Source organism: Myotis lucifugus, unplaced genomic scaffold (assembly GCF_000147115.1).
Source record: "Myotis lucifugus unplaced genomic scaffold, Myoluc2.0 scaffold_46, whole genome shotgun sequence".
NCBI lineage: Eukaryota > Metazoa > Chordata > Mammalia > Chiroptera > Vespertilionidae > Myotis > Myotis lucifugus.
Genome location: NW_005871094.1, coordinates 6,787,307 through 6,811,533, shown reverse-complemented (window position 1 = coordinate 6,811,533; position 24,227 = coordinate 6,787,307). Strand labels below are relative to the sequence as shown.

General features: G+C 44.1%; 1 protein-coding gene across 3 annotated transcripts in view; it reads right to left on the bottom strand.

Annotated features, from left to right (window-relative positions):
• Positions 1 to 5,872: 5,872 nt before the first annotated feature.
• The window catches only part of UBE2H (ubiquitin conjugating enzyme E2 H), a 105,507-nt gene continuing 87,152 nt past the window's right edge, over positions 5,873 to 24,227 (bottom strand). For all 3 annotated transcript variants that reach the window (XM_006088362.3, XM_006088361.3, XM_023753525.1), the window contains 2 exons: positions 15,526 to 15,654; positions 5,873 to 10,027 (listed from right to left, as the gene is read on the bottom strand). In XM_006088362.3, coding sequence (XP_006088424.1) covers positions 9,903 to 10,027; positions 15,526 to 15,654 — 254 coding nt within the window. In that variant the 3' untranslated portion in view covers positions 5,873 to 9,902. The remainder of the gene's footprint in view (positions 10,028 to 15,525; positions 15,655 to 24,227) is intronic.

The following is a 24,227-nucleotide window of genomic DNA, read 5'->3' as shown; positions in this document are numbered from 1 at the left end:
GCCCCGAGCCCTGGAAGTCACCCCAGGGACCGGGCAGCCCCTTGGCCTGAGCCCTAAGGTCCTTCCCGTGACCCTGCGGTCCCGATCCGCCCGCAGCAGGAGGCGGCCCGCGAGCAGCGAAGACCTGGGTGCGCCTCCCGCCCTCCCGAGCCTGCCCCGGGGCTTCCCCCTGTGCGCGGGGACAGCGCGAACCCCAAGAACAAGTCTTCTGGAGTGTGGGGATTCTTGGGGTCCCTGCTCCCAAACCCCACCAATAAAAAGTCGGCTCTTGGGGATTTATTTTGCTTTCTAAAAAATGCCAGCTCTACCCTGGAGGGGTTGCAGGGCTGGACATGGGGCTAATTGAGAACTCGAAGAAGGACCCAATTTGTTCATCTCACTTCATTTAAATTTAAGAGCAAGCCTTGTAAAGTTTTCTGTGACACTTTGAAATTTTGGGTAGTCACTTTGAATGTTGAGATGTGCTGTGAAAGTACACACCGGATTTACATCCTTAGTGCACAAATAAGAATGTAAAATACACTCATTTAAATTTTTTTTAAAATTTAGGGCTTTATTTTTTAATTATTATTTTTAAACAAATTCGTGCACGGGTGGGGTCCCTCTGGGTGGCCTGCAGGGATAGGCTGAAACCCGCAGTCCAACACCACCTGCAGCTCCGCTCATCCCGGCCCCACTGTGCCTGCTACCGGCTCCCGCCCAATCAGTCCCAGTAGGGAGACGCTCCCCAGCCGTGAGCCCTGCGTCTGGTGCGCTCCCAAGGGAGTGGCCTGCAGGATCGGGCTGAAACCGGCTCTCTGACATCCCCCCAGGGGTCCTGGATTGCAAGAGGGTGCAGCTCAGGCCGAGGAACCCCACTGGTGCACAATTGGGGCCAGGAAGGGACGGGGAGGGACTGCAGGAGGGCTCCATCTGTTTCAGTTCAGATCTGCTGGACCCCAGCAGCAAGCTAACCTACTGGTGGGAGCAGCTGCCCCCTGGTGGTCAGTGCACATCACAGTGAGCGGTTGAGCAGCTTTAGCATATCATTAGCATATTATGCTTTGATTGGTTGAATGGCTGACTGGATACTTAGCATATTAGGCTTTTATTATGTAGGACTAGTGGCCCAGTGCACGAAATTCGTGCATGGGGGGCGTGTCCCTCAGCCCTGCCTACACCCTCTCCAATCTGGGACCCCTCAGGGGATGTCTGACTGCTGGTTTAGGCCCGATCCCACAGGCAGTGGACATCCCTCTCCAAATCCAGGACCACTGGCTCCTAACCGCTCACCTGCCTGCCTGCCCAATCGCCCCTAACTACTCTGCCTGCCGGCCTGCTGGCCCTCAACTGCCCCCCACAGCTGGCCTCATGGCTCCCAACAGGCCTCATGGCCAACAACTGCCCTCTCTGGCCAGCCTTATGGCCCCCAACTGCCCTCCCTGGATGGCCTCATGGCCCCCAACTGCCCTCCCTGGCTGGTCTCCCGGTCTAATTAGCATATTACTAATAATAAAAGCAAAATATGCTAATTAGACTGAACAGCTGAACGACTTTCCGGGTGTCATTCCGGACGTCCTTCCGGATGAAGCCACGGTGGCGGGGGCCGAGGCAGAGGTGTTTAGGGGTGATCAGGCAGGCAGGTGAGCAGTTAGTGGTGATCAGGCAGACAGAATGGTTCGGGGCAATGAGGCAGGCAGCAGAGTGGTTAGGGGCAATCAGGCAGGCAAGTGGTTAGGAGCCAGCAGTCCCTGATTGTGAGAGAGATGTCTGACTGCCGGTTTATGGGGGGTGGGGTGTCCCTCATAAACCAGCAGTCAGACATACACCGAGGGATTCTGAATTGCAAGAGGGTGCAGGCTGGGCTGAGACCCCTCCTCCCCCGTGCACAAATTTCGTGCACTGGCCCTCTAGTATAGGATAATTGTTTATTGTTGAAAGTTTTCCCCCATTGACCCCCTCCAGCCTGCCCCTGCCTCCAGCCCCAGGCCCTCACCACCCCTTTGTCTGTGGCCATGGGCCATGCATATATGCATACAAGGTCCTTGGTTGATTACTTCCCCCCCACCCACCCTCCCCCGCCTTCCCTCTGAGATTCTGCACTCTGTTCCATGCTTCGGGTCTCTGGATCTACTTTGTTCATCAGTTTATTTTGTTACTTAGATCCACATACTTGTCTTTCTCTGACTGATTTATTTCACTTAGCATGATACTCTTCAGGTCCCTCCATGCTGTCTCAAAGGGTAAGAGATTCTTCTTCCTTTTTTTTTTTTTTTTACTGCTGCATAGTATTCCATGGTATAAATGTACCACAGCTTTTTTATCCATTCATTTATTGACGGGCACTTGGGCTGTTTCCAGATCTTAGCTATTATAAATTGTGCTGCTTGCTGTGAACATAGGGGTGCATATATTCTTTCTGATTGGTATTTCGGTTTTCTTAGGATATATTCCTAGAAGTGGGATCACTGGTCAAATGACAATTCCATATTTAATTTTTTGAGGAAATTCCATACTGTTTTTCATAATGTCTGCACCAGTCTGCATTCCCACCAGCAGTGCACTAGGGTTCCCTTTTCTCCACATCCTCACCAGCACTTGTCATTTGTTGATTTGTTGATGGTAGCCATTCTGACAGGTGTGAGGTGATACCTCATTGTCATATTAATTTGCATCTCTCTGATGATCAGTGACTTTGCGCATTTTTTCATACGCCTCTTGGCCATCTGTATGTCCACTTTGGAGAAGTGCCTATTTAGGTCCTTTGCCCACCTCATTCCTTTTTAAATAGTAATCACACACTAGAGTATTTTGCATATATTGAATAAAACATCATTTTTACATTAAAAAATATGTTTTTATTGATTTCAGAGAGAGGAAGGAAGCGGGAGAGGAACATTAATCGGCTACCTCTCGCACGCCCCCTATTAGGGATGGAGCCCGCAACCCGGGCATGTGCCCTGGCCTGGAATCTAACCAGCGACCTCCTGGTGCATGGGATGACACTCAACCACTGAGCTACACTAGCCTGGCTACCTTTTTTTTTTTTTTATGTGACCACTAGAAAGTTTTAAATTACTCTTGTAGATGGCATTCTATTTCTATATTTCTGCTGTAGGGAGTGGGCTGGGCAAAATCTGATTTTTATTTTCCGGTTCTACTGCAGGCCCCAGGGGTTGGGGACCCTACCATCAGTGGAAATGGGGATCTGTGTGGGGAAAGGCCCTGACCCTCAGGGACCAAGCACATGCGACCCCAGGGCAGGAGGGAGCCACGCTCACAGGGTCAACCTGGGAGCATCTGGTGGGAGTCCCAGATGGCAGGCTCACTTAGGCACGGGGCCCGCAGCCCCCACGGGTGTTAGATGGGCACCTGCCTTGGCACAGCATGGCTCGTGCAAAGAACACTCATCTTTGTCCTGAAGCCCTGGGTCCCAACACTGACTGTGCCACTCACTGTGCCCGTCTCTTGGCACCTCACAAGCAGTTAATGTGAAATGGGGCCACGTTCGGGTCTACTCCAAGGCTCCCAGGGCCAGTGTGAGGACCACAGGGGGAAGCCCCGTTTGGCCACTGCTGATGGCTCTCTCCGGAGGAGGGCATCACGGACTTGCACATGTTTCTGGGATGCTGACTTGCTACCAGCACATAGTTCTTTTGAACTCTGCTGAAGTGCAACTTTGAAAATCTTTGTTCCACTCTCTGAAACGCACACGAGTGGCCTGTAGCAGGCACCTGACTCGTGGTTTCTAGAACTGGATAGAACGAAATCGGGACTGAAGCTTTCAAAGGGAGCTGCTTGCTCTGCACGGGCTGACGTGGCTGGCAGGAGCCATGGGAAGGGCAGCTGAGACAGACCTGAAGGCCTAACCCCACAGCTGTCCAGCGGCCCCTCTCCAGGTCAACTGGCAATGACCAGGCAGCCAGAAGGCTGAGGTCTCTCTTAGGAAGCCCAAGGCTGTTCCTGCCACCTCAACCACTTGACACCAGTCCTAGGAGCCAAGTTTGAGTCCCAAAGAGCTCTGAGGAACCCAGGTCCAAGAAGTGCTCCTTCTTCAAAACTAAACATCTTTCACCATGGGACACACACACACACACACCCCTCACACAGAGCAAGAGGGGAAACACTCCGTCTTTCAGCTTCTAGCATTAAACCCCATCAGGGTAACTCTTCAGTTCCAAGTTCTGTGTGCACAAACCCCACGAGAGGCACTGGACAGCATGGGCGGCTCAAGATGGATTGTAGGCTCATCCTGGGATCTGGGTCCCTAAGAAGCCTGCGAGCTTTTCTCATCAGCAAGGCTGCTCATGGCAGGTGCTGCAGGGCCTCTGCAGGGCTGATTGTGAGAGCCACCCCCCCTTGTCCTGTTCTAGGTGGGGCGCAGGAAGTACCAGGCCACGTCATGGAAACTCATCCCCGGGGGAGAGAGCAGCCTTCAGAGATGGTAGAGAATTTAATTCCCAGGACAATATGCCGCAGGTGCCCTTCTCGAGGAAGGGGCAAGGCCTCAGGCAGGCAGCAGGGCTGAGGATGAGGAAGTGATTACGGGTGGGTGAGGAGATGAGATGCTAGCGCCCCCCCCCCCCCCAATGCTCTGGGACTCCCCATAGAGCAGCTTTTAAAGGAGCTGCCGTGTGTGACCGCCATGGAATGGCTACTGACATGACCCACAGATCTAATTCTCCCTTCAGCTGGAAAACAGGCGCTCTAAACTCCCAAAGCTCTTTGGGTTCCAAAACTCAACCTCTGCTCATGAACCTTGGTGTTTCTCGGGTTGACGTAATTCCTCTCTCCGAATACTGTATCCTGCGATGTTTCAGAGCCTAGGTGGAGTGGAGTCAGTGTCAGAACCTACTAGTTTAGGGAACTTTATTTTTACAGATGAACCTGAGGCTGTACAGCTAGTTAGTGCAAGAGATGGGGCTAGAATCCACACTGCTGGTTCGGTCCTTTGGCCCATCCCACCCTTGGCTGCGGGGCCAGTGAGACCACCTGCAAAGAGCCTGTTCAATGTTTTGCTTCTGAGCATTGGAGGCAGCCAGGGTAGCTTGAGGTTTACTTGCCACAGGGGAGCTTGAGGTGTTACTCGCACGGGACAGTTCCCAGATGGCTTTACCTCTCTCCCCCTGGTAGATACAAAGCTGGGCTTACTGCAGAATACATGAGGACGCGACAAGAAAAAAAAAAAAAGGAGTGTGGGGGGAATGAATAAGGAGAAGAAACAGTGGAGAGTTAGGGGAATGAGAACATGTGACCAAAGGAACCCTTTGTCTTAAGAGTCTGCTGACAAAATCCAACAAATAGATTCTCCAATAAACTAGGCAATATCTCCATCTGGTGGCCACTGAGGGCATATGCCTCAGGAATGGAAATGCAGCGACAATGCAGTGGTCAACTTCTGATGAATACCCACTGCTCTCCCCTCCCTGGTTGAGGCCGGCACCTGGCATAGGGGGGGAACCTGTTGAGGAAGACTGGCCCCCCAGCAGGAAGCATTAGTTGCCGGGGTCTAGAAGGTTTGGGCTAACATGGGAGCCATGGCTGCTGATCCACTTGGGGGTCACTGGGGTCCTTCAGGCTACAGGACTTCACAGAAGAGATGGTTCTTTAGGGCTTTGGTGAAGCCTCGCGGCCAGCCCTGTGCACAGCCAGCAGGCACCTGCTGCTCCAGGGACAGGCCTCGGGAGGCAAGGCCTCTGGTGATGACTGCCCAGAAGTGACACTCCCGTCCCAAGCTAATCCAGTCCGCCTTGTAAGAGCTTCTCAGTCAGGAAAAGGAAAAGGACAGAGGCCAGCTGGGGGCAGAGGAGCCAGAGGAACAGGGAGGACGTCAATAAAAACAGGCTAAGTAATCGTGGGGGCCAATCTCATTCATCAAGGTCCAGCCATTTGCCAAGGTATATGCACATTTTATTTAAAAAAAGTTTACAGTTTTCATTATACACAACTATTAAGAGGTTATAGTCAGAGGAGGCATTTGTCCTGTTGACAGAAGTGCCCACTAGATCATCACAATGCAAGGAAAAAGATGGAAGGGAGGAGCTAGGGCGAGGAAAAAATAAGTGGTAAAGAGCTCAGATTTCAACTAAGGGCTGGCGAGTCCCTTTTATCTCTTCAAGTATCACACAACATGTACCAAATACAATCAGTAAATGATGGCCATTTCTTCCCAAGGCCACAGCCAAGGCCAGTGTTTGCTGAATTAAGAGTCCTGGCCCTTCCTCCGTGAGTGGGGAACCTTCACACCTGCGGGCTGTCAGCTCCCCTCCCCCAGGGGCCTCAGCTCCAGCCAGTCCCTAATGGAATCGCGAGAGGAACAGGAACATGGATTCAGAAGTCCAAAGAAGACCAGGTGTCTGTGCCCAGTCAGAAATGCTTTGATTTCAGCCAACAAGGCTGTGAACCCAGTTAGGAAGCTGGTGAAATAAAACTTACTTTTGTTAATGGCTTTCGCTTTTCTAACCGAGTTCCTAGAACACGGAAGGGTCACATGCCACGAAACCAAACACTAGTTCCCGGAAGCTGGCCGCACGGAAGCTAGTGAAAGATGTGTCTTTCATGATTCTCAGCCATCCCAACAGGAGGCGTAATAAAAAGCAAGTGTCATAGGCCAAGGCCAAGCAGGGCTTCAGGGAGACTTTTGAGAGGGAACAATTCCTTTGAGGGCAAACACCCTCCAAGAGCTTAGATCAGCCAGTTGGCAATTAGAACAGCTTTTGAAGTGGAAGAAAAATGTTAGGTTCATGGCAACTTCTGGTAATTATCTCACTAGTATAAAATGCTGGTTGGAACTGCACAGTCAAGTCAAGGAGGGCAATGAGACTGAAGACTAAAAGAGCAAAAATGCCATAGTCTAGGTTGGCTACCAATAAAGGCAACCCACAGGCTGGGGCTTGGGCTGCGGAGAGCTGTGGATCCAAGGCCGCAGCCACCTTGCTTGGTGTTTGGCGAGAGCTTGAGCTCGGTCATTTGAATAGGTGCTGGTAAACCACAAGGTAGAATTTTAAAAATGATGAGTATTAAGGAAGGAAGGGAGACTGCCAGAAGCAACCCTGACTTACCACCACCACCTTTAAAAGCAGGAACATCCAGCCCTTCTGAGGGGCTCCAGATGCGTCTGAGTGTTGTGATGGGCCAAGCTGGAAAGGTGCTTGGTGCTGAAACACCCCTCACTCAACCATCTATTTCTGGGGGCCCCGAGTCCTCAGATCCACTCCAGGCCTCTTCCAGCCCCCTCTGCACCTGTTAGTATGGTCTCCTACTCCCACCTCTTCCAGGTACTAGGAAGGGACAAAAAGTTAGCATTAAGAAGGGATTCTGTTCAACTTACCCAAAGTCCACTTCGAAGTGGAGAGGTAAAGACCCACACAGAGTGAAAAACATGCATGGGACCAAGGTTAGTGCTCCGATGAGACAGACTTGCACAGAATGAGTGATTTGAGTAGCAATTCTGGAAGCTTCCAGTACTAATAGAGAAGCCCTAATTACACCTTCATCACACAGACTTGGAGACCACACACACACACACACACACACACACACACACAGCAGCCACAGTCAGGTCTGTTTCTTAACGCCTGCAACCCCCTCCCCGTCTTCACTTGGGGATTCTGCACTACCACATTTCCAGTGCCGAGCTTTCTTCACAGGCAAGCTGGTGGTGTCTTTTCGTTAGAAAAACATGGATTCAGTTGAGGAGCAGAGCTGTGGCACATAACTTTGCTAAACTTGGTTCTCCTAGTTTTGGGGACAGGATTTAAAAGAATTATTTTTTGAAAGGTAATTAGAACACTATTGTTTATACAATATTGAAAAAATACAATTTTTTATTGTTTGAACTCAAATCACCACCCAGCACTTTAAGCCTACCCTAAGTCGCACCTACAATAACGGTTATAGCACAAGCAAACTGCTAATTCAGCAGGTAAGCAAGTTAGACAGTGCCAGCAGACCCTCCCTCCCCCAAAGCAATGAGAAGACAACGTGCTAGATAAGAGTTAAGTACACCGTTACATGTTAAATAGTTAACACTACCCTTCCAACAAGCCACAAATGCTAGATCGGCAACTCAGTACGGTTAACTAACCACAGCCCTACATAACTGCACTTTTAATTTTTGTAAAGAAAACCTTTTGCTTCATGCCCGTAATTAACATAAAATAAGTAAATTCTTTGTCTTTTTTTTTATTTAGGAAAATAATCATGCTAAAAGCAAGTTGTACTTTATATAGATTTTCAAAGAAAAGATTGATTGTGCTTTTTGACTAAAAAAGATAGGATATCTTCCAACCTCATTGACTCAAATCTTGTGGAATATAGCACTTCTAAACTAAAAACACACATCAGAAAGAAAAATTAAATTATCCCAGTGGGACATTCAAAAATTGTCTTTAGAAGGTTTTAGGATTGGCTATTTCTGTTCTTGTCCTACTGGTTGCGACACAAAACGAATACAGAGGTGCTGTCTAGAGTTCTCCAAATTCAGCAGGCAACACTCAGATCTGAAAGAAACTGCCGGCAACCTGGACATATGGTTAGCTGAGTACACATTTCATTAGCAGGCGCTGTAAACAGTCTGATTTCCTCTTAACATACACAGGGGAGACTTCTTCCTTCTCACCTGTTTTACTACTACATCACATTTCTGGTTCCTCTCCTCTATTCAGCCACACTCTGAAAAAAGCTGTGTTTTCCCCATGTACAGTCACTTTGGGTACAAGAAACTTTATTTGTTCCAATTATTACTCATTTGAAATTTAGAATACGTGTTGGGTCTAAACTACCCATTTCCCACTCCCACAAGCAGATGATGACCAGGCCGCTGCCAAGAGCAGCAGCAGCAGCAGGAAAACCAAAATCAAAACCAAAACGTGGAGGAGAGAACCCAGGAGTCGCAGCCACCAGAAGGGTCTTCCTCCCGAGTCTAAGGGTCCACCGAGCGGCTATCCGAGGAGGAGGCCCTCTCTTGGCAGGTGAAGATTAAATCTGTAACCTGTCTAAGCACAATTCACACACACACCAAAACCCAAACCCAAACCCCAAAGAACCCACAGCCACCCTCCGATTTAAAGCTCTCAGCCAGGGGAGCGTCTCAAAGTGGCCAATCGCATGAGGATGTGACTGCACGTGCTGGAGAGGACACATCTTCCCAGTCACTTTTCTCTTCCTGGCCTGTCCTCTCAAAAAAGGTCTGGATTGCAAGCTCTACCATAGAAAGAATCAAGTTCAGAAACACTTCCCACAGGTTCTCCAAAGGAATACACTCGTGGCTGCAGGGCCGAGTAGCCAGAAGGGCAGGAATCTACATGTAAAAATGTACTTAAAATCCGAGTCAAAAATTGTTTTAAGTTTCAACACTCCAATTAGCTCCCTGTTTACACTGTGACTCCACAGAAATGAGGCCACCCAGGTCGAATCACAGGCGGGAGCAGCTCCGTGACGTGCTGGCTCTACACGCTCCCACCGCAGGCCTTGCCTCCCAGTTTCCTCCTCTCCGTTTTGAAAAAGCACTATTCTATCTTCACATCCAAGAGCTGGTTGGTTTGGTTTGTTTCTTTGGAACCATCAATAAAAGAAGCAACTTTTTCCTGTTATTTTTACTTGTCTACCTATCAGAGCGGCTATTTCTTTTGACAGTTAGTAGCACACAGGCTGACTTGGCCAAATGGACTTATGAATGCATGCATCCAGACCGCATATTGCTACCAAAATGGAATGTGGGAATATGCTATGCACCTCAGGTTGAGAAATGACCAAGAAATCAAGATCTAAAGGGTGATATATAATATATATATATCAATGCTATTATTCATAAAAACCTTGTTTAGTAATAAAAAAAATTGCTTTGTTTAAATATGAATATTATAGTCTGCTTCTCATGGTTAGGAAATAATAGTCTTTCTGAAAAGCAGGTGCCTTTTCTACTACAACTCCATATCCTGGGCCTCGTCTTCTGAAAAGTCAGACATAGAACTCTCCGACGAGCTGTCACCGGTGCCTTCCTCCTGCTCCTTCAGCGCCTCCTCCGTGGCGTATTTCTGGATGTACTCTGCACAGGGGACGGGGACAAAGAAAACCAGGGCAGTGAGAGGCAGGCATGTGCTTCATGACCCCCATGTTGGCAAGTCCCAGCTCTCCCCACATGGGTGGGTGGGTGGGGGGTAACAAAGATAACATTTGTGGTCACGAAAACTAAGGGAAGACTTTGGAGTTTATGAATTTTACCCCATTAGGCGGAGAGGCAAAGCAGGACGGGGACTTGTAGGGGAATAAATACATTGTTTCACCATCTAGAACTCCCTGGGCCATCACCTCCCAGATGTAACAACACCTACCAGGTGGGTGAACACCCTCAGATGGATGTACACAAGGCAGCCAACCACCCTTGGGCCTTGGCTGCAAGGCACAGGAAGGTCAGCAGATATCCAGGACGATGCCCAGCGTGAAACGGCCTCCAGCCCTCTAACCTCCAGTGCGGCTGCCCTCCTCCAAACTTGATGGTTTGGGAAAATGTGTTCTCTGTACTTTCTTGTAACTTCCTATATTAACAGAACTATTCACCTCCCAGATAGCACTGGACTAGTTATGATTCCATAGTAATTTATAAGGAAATCCCCCATCATTTTTAGGTTTGCAGTGATATAATTACAGCCGGCCAAATCTATTATGTTAGGAATAGATTTTAGTTTAAACAGGTCCTGCCTGTCAGGTTTCCGAAGCAGCTGGTGAAGCAGCCTCTCAATCTGCTCAGGAAGGAGCTGCTGCCTGACAGCCACCTGGGGTGACTTCGCCACGTGTTATTTACCTGCAGGTTTATGCTGCTGTAGCCTAGGCTGAACAAACAGTTAAGAACTGCTGAACACACAATTACACTTGTTCCCAGATCTCTAAGTGCACACTGCTCTCAAGTAAATAGCCTATGCACAATATGAAGAGACAAGACAGTTAGATTCCTGTTCAGAATGCCAGCAGGGAGACACACACATCCTCATATCCTTACGCTTTGTTTTTCCTCCCATGGGATTACTTAGGGGCTAAATAAGAGGAAGATGAGAAAAACGGCCAAATGGGCCTGCCAAATCTGAATAAGTTAGTGTGGGAACCTAGATAAGGATTTTTAACTTTTTATTTAAATGATGAGTGAGAATCATTGATCAGCTGCCTCCTGCATGCTCCCCCCCACCCTGCCCCCCACCGGGAATCGAGCCCACAACCTGGGCATGTGCCCTGACCAGGAATCCAACGGTAACCTCGTGGTTCATAGGTAGATGCTCAACCAATGAGCCATGCCAGCCAGGCTAGATAAGAATTTTTTTAAAATATTTTTTTTAAAGGGTTGTTTAAAAAGAGAAAAAGAGGAGTATGTGAGATTATACTGGCCAAATCTGGTATTTACAAAACAACTTTACAGATTTCTGACTTCAAATTCACAGTGACAAAATTTTACGCTGAGATGAGTTGGGGGAAAAAAGCCCCTAACTAGGTAGAAACTGACATTAGCTTACCTTTTAGAGTGAGAGAAATGTTTATTAAAGCCCTAGAAATTTTATTTTTACTCTCTAATGGGCTGGCTACTTCGGAGAAATAAGCTGCTGCACTTTGACACTGTAATTTGATACTATCAGCCTTCTTAATTAAGTATATTCAAGGAAACACTTACGTATTAAGTGCTTACTAGGACAAGGCCTTTCAGGAGAGAGAAAATGAAGAGCAAGGTCATTAATGAGGAGAAACCCATGAGGAGAAAAGGCAGTTAGTTGCTGAATTCATCAGAGGGAAGGAGTCGTGTCTGCACTGACCCTTGAAGGGCTTGGCTTCTCCACTGCAGCGCAGGAGCCACCACTCCAGGGAAAAGCCAGCGCCTGGCCAAAAGCAGAGGGAGAAGGAAGTGGCTGGGATGTGAAAATACAACCTTCAGAGCTACATTTGTTTTCTTTCTTTAAAAAATTTTGAGCCGAAACCGGTTTGGCTCAGTGGATAGAGCGTCGGCCTGCGGACTGAAGGGTCCCAGGTTCGATTCCGGTCAAGGGCATGTACCTGGGTTGTGGGCACATCCCCAGTAGGAGATGTGCAGGAGGCAGCTGATCAATGTTTCTCTCTCATCGATGTTTCTAACTCTCTATCTCTCTCCCTTCCTTTCTGTAAAAAATCAATAAAATATATTAAAAAAAATTTTTGAAGCAAATAAGGCAAAATGTAGAGGTTCATCTAGTTGGGGGATGGGTACAGAGTTATCATCTGTTTCTCTGTAGTGCTGAAACTTTCCCTGACTAACTAAGGAAGAGGATATAGTTGGGTACCTGAAAATCATCCAATTTTACTGTCATATATTGATGCATTTAGAGGAATAAAGACAAAGGTGTAGATCGCACACAGTGGCAGAGCGCCTGGATGGCAAGCTGAGATGCCACTCAGTGAAGGCTGAGCGGGCAATGACGGTGCCAATGATGCCCTGTTCCACAGACAGTCCAATATTCACAGGTGAAACAGCACCAGCTCAGTACGAGTGCTGGTAATGCTCATGGTGAAGGGTGCACACGCCGACCTCTGTGTGATGTAGGCGTGGAAATGTCCACGAGCAGCTCAGGGGAGAGTCACACCTGGACACATTTTTGTTTTATTTTTTTTAAATCCTTTTATTGAAAGTATTACATACGGCCCATTTCCCCCGTTAGACATATTTTTGGAAATCATCTGCCTGAAGGGGATTTATTAATTTAAAAAAGTGTGTGTGTGTGTGTGTATATATATATTTATTTTTATTTTTATTTTTTTAAAATATATTTTTATTGATTTCAGAGAGGAAGGGAGAGGGGGAGAGAGAGAAACATAAATGATAAGAGAGAATCACTGACTGGCTGCCTTGTGCATGGCCCCTACTGGGGATCGAGCCCACAACTTGGGCATGTGCCCTGAGAGAAAATTGAACTGTGACCTCCTGGTTCATAGGTCGACACTCCACCACTGAGCCACACCAGCTGGGCTGGAGGGGATTGTTTAAAGTTGTGAGGGTTGAATAGGCTTCCCAAGGAGTGGGGGAGGCGGAAGAGGGGGTGAAGGACAGAATCTTAAAGAGAATGACCATGTTTGGGAATGGAATGAGAAATGTTTTCAGAAAGGTAAGAGGTAAAATACCAAAGCTGCAGAGAAGTCCATGAAAACAGATCTTGAGAAGGCTCCAAAAGATTGGGAAGAAATGAGATCATAGATTCAGTATAGGAGGGAAAACAAAACTAGACCTCAGAAGTCTAAGGCAAGGAAGCAAGAAGTTTGAAAATGAAAGGAATTAAATGGCAAGACTCCTAAAGGAATCCACAGGAGCAGATAAAGGCTTCTGAAATGAGGGTGCCTCTGCTAGTCTAGGGCAGCGGTTCTCAACCTGTGGGTCGCGACCCCTTTGGTGGTCAAACGACCCTTTCACAGGGGTCGCCTAAGACTATCCTGCATATCAGATATTTACATTACGATTCATAACAGTAGCAACATTACAGTTATGAAGTAGCAACAAAAATAATTTTATGGTTGGGTCACAACATGAGGAACTGTATTTAAAGGGCCAGAAGGTTGAAAACCACTGGTCTAGGGGAAGAGGTGGAACCAGGAAAAAGGGGATCCATGGGAAAACAAGATCACAGGTTGGTGGGGGTAGTCTGAGGAATAAGATGGGACATCTCTTATTTCCTATTGGAGGGAACAAGGGTACAGTAGGAAGTTGGGGTGAGCTCAGGTCTGACAGCCATGATTTTCTCAGATTACTAAGGAAGACAAAATGATAGCCAGCATTAACATTTCAGAAAGCTAGAGTTCCCTAAGCTAGAGCTAGCCATTCTAAGATAAAAATGTAGGCTAGGTTCCTTTTGCAATTGGTATTACAGCAGATATGTACTAAAACAGTAGTGTTCAATTGCTGCAGCATAGTTAACACAGAACTATAGACATATGTTCTGCACCAAGGTATCTGTGGGTTGTAGACACTGTTAAGTGATTCCTTTGTCAAATTTTTAATAGTCTCATAATAGGATTTTATCTGGTTGACACTGACTGCCTTTTTCTTGATACCTGTTTGTTTGGCTATGTAGATATTCTGCCGCATAAATTAGTAACTTGCAAAGCACCTGAGACCTAAGTAAATTAGAGTAGATTTATTTCTATTTTATCTCAATAACAGTACTGAACAATACCCTGTAGAGACCAGAGGAGATGAGAAAACGAAGAGAAGGAAACCGACCATGATCCACAGTAGCCCCAAATGCTCCTGAGTGTCTCAGGCCTGCAGAGTGAAGACCTATGTATTCAAGTTCTCATGAATTATTTCTACTGCCATCTCTTACAAATGCACCTCAGAGGGCACTGCTTTGCGGAAGATAATGTTCTGAACTGCTAGGCAGATGGGCAAGTTGTGCTAAATATTGGGTATATACCAATGCCTTCCATTTGTTAAGACGAACAGGTCTATGAATTCTTTTCTTTTTTGGTAGAACTTTATGTATCTAGACTTTTCAATATGAAAGTTCTCATGACATTCATGTCCCATTAACATGTAAACAGTTTAAGATGGGAAAATGGGATTCTAAATCCTAAAGAATTAGGAAACTAGTGCTGCCATCACTAACACATTTCTAACTTTAACAGTACATTTCAGGTTTTAACAGAAAAATCCATAGATCAGGGGCAAGGTATGTGCAGTAGCAGAGAAATATGCCTACATGAAAACTTCCCAAAGTATTGGACCAAGAAAAGAAGCCAACTGAGTATACTTTTTTGGTTGTTAATCCTCACCATAGGATATTTTTCCCATTGATTTTTAGAGAGAATGGAAGGGAGGGTTGGGGGTTGGGAGGGAGAGATAACAAGAGAGAAACATCAATGTGAGAGAGACATATCAAGTATCTGCTTTCCACACATGCCCCAACCAGGCCCAGATCAAACCTGCAACCCAGGTATGTGCCCTTGACCAGAAATCGAACCTGTGACCTTTCAGTGCATCAGTCAATGCTCTAACCACTGAGCACAGTAACCAGAGCCTAACTGGATATATTTAATTCAATAGGTAAAATATAATTCTTTAAAAGTCTAATGATGGATTTGGCAATTATTTTTCCAACTCCCAAAGGTAACTGTTTTATTGAAAGGCCAGGATGATTAATTGTCTATTAAATTCATGTGAGATTATACCTTTCAATTAATCATTATTCTCAAGTCTAATTTTCTAACTTTACAAGACAAGAGGAAGCAAATGAAGGCAAAAATTCTTTTGGACATGTGTCCACATGGATTTCTGGCAGGGTTATACCTTCTACCACCCAACAGTTAAGCCTCCCACTTTCTCATCTTTCCATCTTTCCTTTTGCTCTTTCTCTCCTTCCCTTCTCTCGTGTTGGTACTGCAGCTTCCAAAGGTTGCCTCTGACCCTCAGAACTACAGAGGTTAGTGAGCTCTGCTCCAGCCAGCAGCTATGTCTTAGGCCTAACTAAGAAGGGCCATCATTGATCAAAGCTGAATAGACTTAAGTTCTTCTTCTCTAGGTTAAACGATTTGCCTTCTTACCTTTAATTTTCTGCTTGTATTCTTCTGGTCGGTGGAGGTACATGGCTGCAGCATCACCATTGAGAGGATCTATGGGATTGGGATAGGCCAACAACTGGGGCAGGAAGGACTCAAATATATTGGTAAGATCTGAAAAAACAAACAGAAATACATCATGCACGGAACAAACAAGTTCACCTAAAATTCACTTGAATTCAGTAGTCAAAACTGCTTACCTTCCTAGATATTTAACCACATGGACATGTGCTCCATTATCTGTGCTGTACATTGTATATCCCTTTCAATACCAATTAAAATTTTTTAAATTTAATTTTAATTTGAAGAACTAGATAAAGGTATGCCTGATATTCACTTTGAAAGGCAATTTTCCCAATTCTAATTCACCCCATTTTCTAAATGAGAATTCAGAAATACTACATACATTGTTTATTAATTAAAACCTGTGCCCCAATACTCTACTTTCCTACAAAGTGAGTACTTGATCTCTTAACATAGCTTTTTTCTATAGCTTTGAAAATCACCACTCTGAAAAGTATTCAAGCACCAGATCTTAAAAGAACTGAACACAATTTTATAGGTCTTGACATTTAATCCAATTCTCATAACTTCTAATGAAGGTAAATACAACCAGTTATTCAATTATTTTGGGTAATGAGGGTAAGAACTTATATGGACAACTTAAAATCACAAATAAGACAGATAAGTACTAATTTACTGCATTTATCAATAATCATTTAATAAATATTTACTAATTCCTTCTGGCCAGATTCAGCACAAGGTACTGGGTATGTACACATGACATCTACACACTCAGTTAACAAAAACCCTGCAGTCATATTGTGTTTCATCAAGTAGACCAGAAAGACTGCAAATTAACCACAGGTCCCCATTAACTTCAAAGATGATGTGACTTCCATCTTATTTGCTCCCTAGTTAGTAGACAGTGAACTGTGGAACCTCAGTGCATCCATTCCCCTGCCCTACTCTAGTTACTCTATCATGCTAAAGGAAACATTTCTGTTTCTGGAGAGATTGCTAATGTAGCATAAAATGACTTTTTAATTTATTCAGCTCTCTAAAGATTTTTTTTATAGTATTATAAATGGATGTTTTGTCAAGCCACATCACTTTAGATTAGTGGTTCTCAGAGCAGGGGGTGGGGTGGTTTTGCTCCCCAGAGATGTCTGGCAATGTCTGGAGAAATTTTTGGCTGGGTGTGGGAGGGGGCAGTGGTGCTATTTGTATCTCGTGCACAGAGGCCGTGGATGCTGCTAAACATCCTACAAATGCACAATAACAAATAATTAATTAGTGCTGAGGTTGAGAAACCTGGTCTAGATAAAAGGATTGGCAAACTTTTTGTAAAGAGAGAGTGAACACTATGGGCTTGTGGGCCACATTTGGTCTGTCATAACTACTCAACACAGCTCTGCTGTTGTAGCACAAAAGCAGCCATAGGTAAACAAACAGGTGTAGCTGTGTTCCAATAAAATGTTACTAAAAAAACAGGCAGACAATATTTGCCGACTTCTGCTATAGAAAACCCTACAAATAGGTGGCTCTTCCTTGTCACTGTAAGATTAAGGAACTGAGCAGTCAGAGAATAAGCTAAGGCTACATTATTCAACAGAACTTTCTGCAATGATGACAATGTTCTGTATCTGCACTGTCCAATATGGTAGTCACTAGCCACACATGGCTACTGAACATATGAAATAGGCCAGTGTGACTGTGAGGAACTGACCTTCATTTTACTTAATTCTCATTAGTTTAAATAACTACAAGTGACCAGTCTCATATTGGACAGCTCAGGTCTAGCACAGTCCTGGTCTCATGCAGAGATATTGACACACAGCAGGTTTACCTTTAACCCCAAGTTATAGGCTTGGTATTATTACATGGACTGGGGCTATTTCATCTTCATAAAGCTAATTTTCCAAAGAACCACGTTACAGTAAGATTCCCATGTATCAGGAAACAAATACACAGATTCCTAATCAAAACAGAAAAAAAATCTCCTAAGATAACCCCAACCATCTGCAGTAGATTTTCACTGCCATTTTACTTATAATTTTTTTAAAGGAGGCAATATATACAACAAGCCAATAATTATCCATGATAAAAAAACAAAAACATTGAAAACTGTTTGCCAAGGCTAAGGGACAGAGAAAAATGCTTATGTTGTAATGCTGGGTGGTGAAAATCCATAAAATGGTATGTCCTCTAGAATTACAACTATGTACAATATGCATTGTATACACAGAATATTTAAAAAGTTGGGTCAAGGCAAAAGGCTTGTAATTTCTACTTTCCACACTTCAAATGACACTTTACACTTTTTAACCTTTAAAAATAGCACTTTCCTATAAATATGTTCTTTCTACTTCTATATATGTTTGACACATAAAACATGACAAGCCTGAACATTTTTCTTTCCCTCTCTGTCCTTGGGTGGTTATTAGTACAGTGGTAGAAAATGCTGAAAGGAGGGCAAATTAAGAAGGAAAAACAAGGACTGTGGCAGTTCTACAAATTAAACATGATCCCAGAGCAAGGAAGAGTAAGAGTTACAATAACACTAATAGTAATAACAGCAGCAACAGTTTATACCTAGCACGTACTACAAGCCAGGCACTCACCAATAGTTTACACAGACACTTTCATTGCAGCCAGTGAGGTAGTTATCATTATATCCTTATTTTGTATATGGGGAAACTGAGGCAGAAAGAGATGAAGTAACTTGCCCAAGGGACTGGTTTTCAAACCTGGGCCTATCTAAAATGCTGCCGCTGTTACCAGATAAAATGAATACTGACTGTCTTAACTTCATGATGGCATAAGCTCTCCATGTCTGCATCAAAATCATATACCCTCAGAGATGGCCACCCTTTCCTCAAAGCTTTTCTTTTTCACAAGTTCAAGACCAGCAAGATGGTCTCTAAGTGTTTAGGCGTTTCCGTGGCTGAGCTGCCTATATTTCACAGAGGCAGGTGCTTGTTTTCAAAGCGCAGCCACAGGAAGTAGCCCAGGCTGTTCACAGATACCCACACACAGTGCACTGGGGGCTTCTCATGTCCTTACTACACACCTGTGCAGAAAGATTAGCAGCTGAGTGTTCCTATCATACAACAAAATTAAAAAAAAAAAGTACAGGTTTTACTTGCTCTAAGTAATGTTCAGAAGTGCTTCAAGCCTCAAATATTGCAGATGTGTTTCATAACTAGGTATTTCATGTGTTCCAGGAAGATTTTATACTCTTTCTCACTACTTTAAGTTCCTCAAGCTCCCAATAAGTGGCTCTGCCTAGGTCAGGGGTGGGCAAACTTTTTGACTCGAGGGCCACAATGGGTTCTTAAACTGGACCGGAGGGCCCGAACAAAAGAATGGATGGAGTGTTTGTGTGAACTAATATAAATTCAAAGTAAACATCATTACATAAAAGGGTACGGTCTTTTTTTTTTTTTTTAGTTTTATTCATTTCAAACGGGCCGGATCCGGCCTGCGGGCCATAGTTTGCCCACAGCTGGCCTAGGTATTTGTTCAAAACAAATAAAAGAACCCTCAATAATTGATTCTTCCTTCGTATGTCTACTTCCCGCATTAACATACTTTTCATCCATTTCACAGATGTGTTGTCACATCTGTAACACAGAAGAGCAGAAAAGGGAAGTATGGCACTCTCCCTCCATGGAGCATGCCTGTGCCGTTCCCTCCCCCTCTCCTTCCCCCAAAGGCACATACCCCCTAAACTATAAAGGACCCCATGAGACTTGCAACCAGGGGAGCAATGGGCAGCAGCAGCTTATCCCAGGTAATCCCCTAAACCTGTCTCCAAGGCGCCCTATTCTCTGACTTCCCAGTGAGCCAGAGCAGCCCAGCCAGGCTCTCCTGTTGCTTCTTCTATGCCCTTCTGTGTTTCACACTCCTAAGTATATTTCTGCTGTGGTCAATAAATTCTTGCTTGCTTCTCTACACTTTGTCTCTTGATTGAAATCTTCCCCTCAAGAGGACAGGAACCGAGGTCTTGTCATCTTCCTGGTAGCATCTTTTTGGCACAGATTGCACAAACACTTGCCTGCCCCTGGATTCCCAGGCAGGTCTGTGGAGATACTTAACACCCAGCATACTCCTTATATTAAAAAAAATAATAATAAAATTAAATTTAAAAAAAAAGAAAAGGGAAGGTATGCAGCCCAGTTTTGGCTACAGGTGGCAGCCTTTGAAGGCCAGGATGTTAAAGCAATGAAGCATTCCTAAAAGGGGCTAACAGAGTGATTCCCACCAACAGCATCCTCCCCAAAGAAATCTCTCTCAAACATGCAGATGTGCACAAAATCTTCTTTCAAATAAATATGTTGGCAGAAGAGACCTAAACTATAAAAAATGAAATAAAGATACTCATCTTTGGAAAAATGCATAACGAACATTTCCCCCTAGAATTGTTAATAAAAACATCTATCATTTCAAAAGTCTTTTTAAAAAAAACACCACATTAACTTCCACTTTTTGAAAGGGAGAGAGGCAGACATGGGTCACCCAATCTACACACTACAATCAGCTGGCTCCACTACTGGCTGCCTTCATTGTTAAGGAAGTCCCAAGATTCCTGAGAAGTATGGTTCACGATGAACAAACAGCTTCGAGTTCGGCCTTGGATTAAATCAGTACTTACCAAAATGCAATCCATTAGGATGGACTCTTCAGCCTGACCTTATTAGTATTCATGTTAACAATATTACAACATTCATGCCTCCATTTAGACACATAAACTAATCATTTATATTTAATTTTTAGAAACACTCAAATCATATTGATCTCTCATCTAAAGCAGCATCATTTATCCCAGTCAAGAGCAATGGCTTATGGGTGAATCTAGGTCCTGGCTGTTTGTCCATCAGATTTACTCACAATACTGAGGTCTCATACCCACCCCAAGGACTCTTAGGATTGGGTGAAATGTCTGAGTGTGTGTGTAGAAATACACAGCCAGAAAACACTACCTACCTATGCAACCTCTATCCTCAGGGACTGAATGAGAAGACGGCTATTTGCTTGTGGCTTCTTTGGTTCAAGAAAATACTGTCTTGGCAACAATGCTGAAGAGGCTCTAGCTGAGGATCCCTCCCTGACCCTTTCCTCTTTCCTTCCTGTCTACCCCTTAAGTAACTATCACTTCCTCCAAGTGGAGGTATTCCAAACCACGGGCAGGAAAAAGTGGATCCATTTTAGAGAGGCATTAAAGGGCTGCTTTAAAGTAGAATAGGTAGTGATGGGTATCACCTAACACACTGTGGACATCGAGTAGAGCAAAGCCCATTAAGTTGAACTGTTTCCAGCAAAAGGGGAGCTGGCTCCTTAGATGTGAACAACAGATGAAAAACCTAGAGACCACAAGTCTAATTTCAGGCCTTCCACTGACTGGCTCTTAGGCCTTGGGCAGGTCTCCTTCTCTCTGCATCCCCAAAAGAAGTATAATCTGCAAAAAAGAAGTATAATACTGCAGTTCCTTACAAGGAAGAATTACATATTACTATAAATGACTACAAAATAGAGTTCAAACTGCATCAAAGAGGACTAGTCTAAAATAGTTATACAAATATGTCATTTTCTTAGGGTAGAAATTTCATCTACTTGTATCCTTTAAGGAATACATGTTAATTAAAATGAGTCACACTGAAAAAAAAAAAGAAAAGAAAAGCACCAATTCTTAAAGTAAAGCTACCCTACTCCAGGTAACTCACAAAAAGATGGTTCACTGCTTAAAGGAGAAAACACGGGAGGGGATGAATCACACATCTCATGTTTTATTCTTGGCTGTTTATGAACCAGTGATCATAAGTTATTTCTTCTTTATTTCCTTTGAAAATTAAAATGAAAACTCTTGTAAAGCAGGCTATATCTTCAGGTTAAAACCCTGTGGACGCCCAAAGTTCCAGGTGGTCTGCCCCTCCAGACACCACAATTACCACGCAGGCAGTCATCTCAGAGACTTCAACTTGCATAATCTTCATTTGTTTTTCAGATTTAACACCCAATATGCTGTAACTCAGATAACACCACCATCATACAGTACAGTCATGATCAGAAGCCTAGAACCATCAAATCCTTCTCAAATGCCACCTCTCACCCCTTTTCCAATTCTACTCCTTGTCTCCCAGATGCCCAATGACCTGGGTTTCTTCTTTTTAAAACCAAACAACACAGAAAAGCTTGTTTGGAAAGACATCAGTATTAAGAATTACCTTCATACTCTCTCACTCTGGGAAGCTCATCATCTTACAGTAAGCCTATACTGTTAACTACCAATTCTTTCTAATCAGTCTTTTGTATTTTGGTCTTATCGAACTCAACATGTCTAAAATTATTTCTCTGAACATCAATTCCTGCCTGGATGATGTGTCTCAGTGGTTGAGCATTGACCTATGAACCAGGAAGTCACAGCTGATTCCCCATCAGGGCACATGCCCAGGTTGTGGGCTCGATCTCCAGTATGGGGCGTGAAGAGGCAGCTGATCAATGATTCTCTCTCATCACTGATGTTTCTATCTCTCTCTCCCTTCTGCTCTGAAATCAATAAAGATATATTTAAAAAAAATTAATTCCTTTCTCCTAATAGCTAGGTCGACCCTATTTCTTGGCTCCAAATCTCGGGAAGGACCATGATTAGGCTTTTCTCCTTTCTCCCTGTATGTCCGTTTCCCGGACTTGCTATTTGTCCTAATAAAATGCTTCTAGTTCCTCTTCTGTTCCCCCTGCCATGTAACTACATTAAGCTCAATATAACATTCCAGCCAAGTTCTTTGGTAAGATTGAAACAGGGCAAATAAATAAAATTTCCAGATTTTCTTCAGTTACTTAAGAATTTGGGATTAATGAATAGATCTTTACTTTTCTACTCTTATCAGCTCCTAAGAAGTTACAATTTAACAATGTATCTGAGTGTCCTTTATTTTAATGTTCTCCTGCTTACAGTCTGTGAACACTAAGAAACAGTGAAATTCTATCCCCCAAAAGAGTAGTAGTCAGAAACCTATACACTCAATTGGAGGGTTAGCATTGCATCTGATCAAGCAGGTGGTATGTATGTATGAAAAAGACAGAGTAAGCGTGGGCTAGAAGAAGACTGACATTCCCTCAAGAACTTCAATAAAGCCAATCAGGAGAGATGCCCTCAGACAGGGAGGGCATGAAAGAAGAAACGGCTTTGAGATTAAAAATTATTTTCTAAAATAAATAATTTGAACCCAACTTCAACAAGAAAAGCTTATTTCTATACAGCTATAGGCTATATCACCTAACACACTGTGGACATCGAGTAGAGTCCATTAAGTTGAACTGTGTTCCAGCAAAAGGGGAGCTGGCTCCTTAGAGGTGAACAACAGATGAAAACCTAGAGACCACAAGTCTAATTTCAGGCCTTTGGGCGTCTACCTGAGGCAAACATGTGGTGAGCTGAAGCAGACCACCACAAAGACTTTCTGTAGTACCAAGTCAGAACCAGCAGGCTATAAGGCTAGCCACGCTATATTTGGTTTACCAAGTGCTAATATGCTGCTAATGGAATATATCCAGCCACCAATTTACTAGATGATAAATTCGAGAATGTATCTGGTTACTTAACTGAGAGTGTCTTTTGTGTGGATAAAATATACAAAAAGTCTGAACTCATCAGATTTACGTATGTTCTCAGGTAGTCTATGGGGATTTTTATTTTTTAAATATATTTTTATTGATTTCAGAGAGGAAGGGAAAGGGATAGAGAGACAGACAGTAACATCAAAGATGAGAGAGAATTATTGATTGGCTGCCTTCTGCATGCCCCCCTCTGAGGACTGAACCCTTAACCCAGGGAATGTGCCCTGACCAGAATGAAACCATGACATCCTGGTTCATAGGTCAATGCTCAAACCACTGAGCACACCAGCCTGGCATCCATGGGGATTTTAAAAAGACAGAATAAGGTCTCGTGAAGAGAGTCATGCAGGCACAAAACAAAGCACCTCCTTCCTCACCCCTCTCAAAAGGAAAAAAAGAACAATTAGTAGAAATTAATAAGAATTAGTAATTAGACAGTCAAAGAATTTTGCAATATACAATATACCTAATCTCACTAGTGGAAGCATTACTGTTTTTCAGTATTCCAAGCTGAAAATAGGTATTTCTGTTTTATGTGGGAAAGGACAATGTCAAAGATGTAGGGTACTAAACCCTGGAGGAATACCAGACACATTCGGCTAAGTGCCAGATTACCAATGAGAGGTATGTAGTTATGTAACGCCAACAGTTTAAAGCATTCCACCAACGTAGAAAATCATCTCGCATCCATTACCTCAATGCGGCTCCCTCTCCACAATGTATTTTAACTACAGAGATCTACAGAATAAAATGAATGCGAATACTTAGATCAGAACGATGAAAACAGGCTTTTGTTCATGAAAAACAATCCCTTTGTTGCCATGTCAATCTCAAAACACTTTCCACTTTACTTAAGTGTTCTTTGGAGGTCATCCTAGTTCTCCCACTTACTATCCCTGCTTACCATAAACCATTGCAAGCTAAAACATGGTGATAGGATTTGTTATTAACCTTCCAGAACTGAGGGCAGTTAATGTTTAATTAACTACTTGAGTATTCTTACAGTCATACTAAAACTCATTATTCAAGTTTTTAATTACTAGACAATAACTTAATTTGTCTTTAAC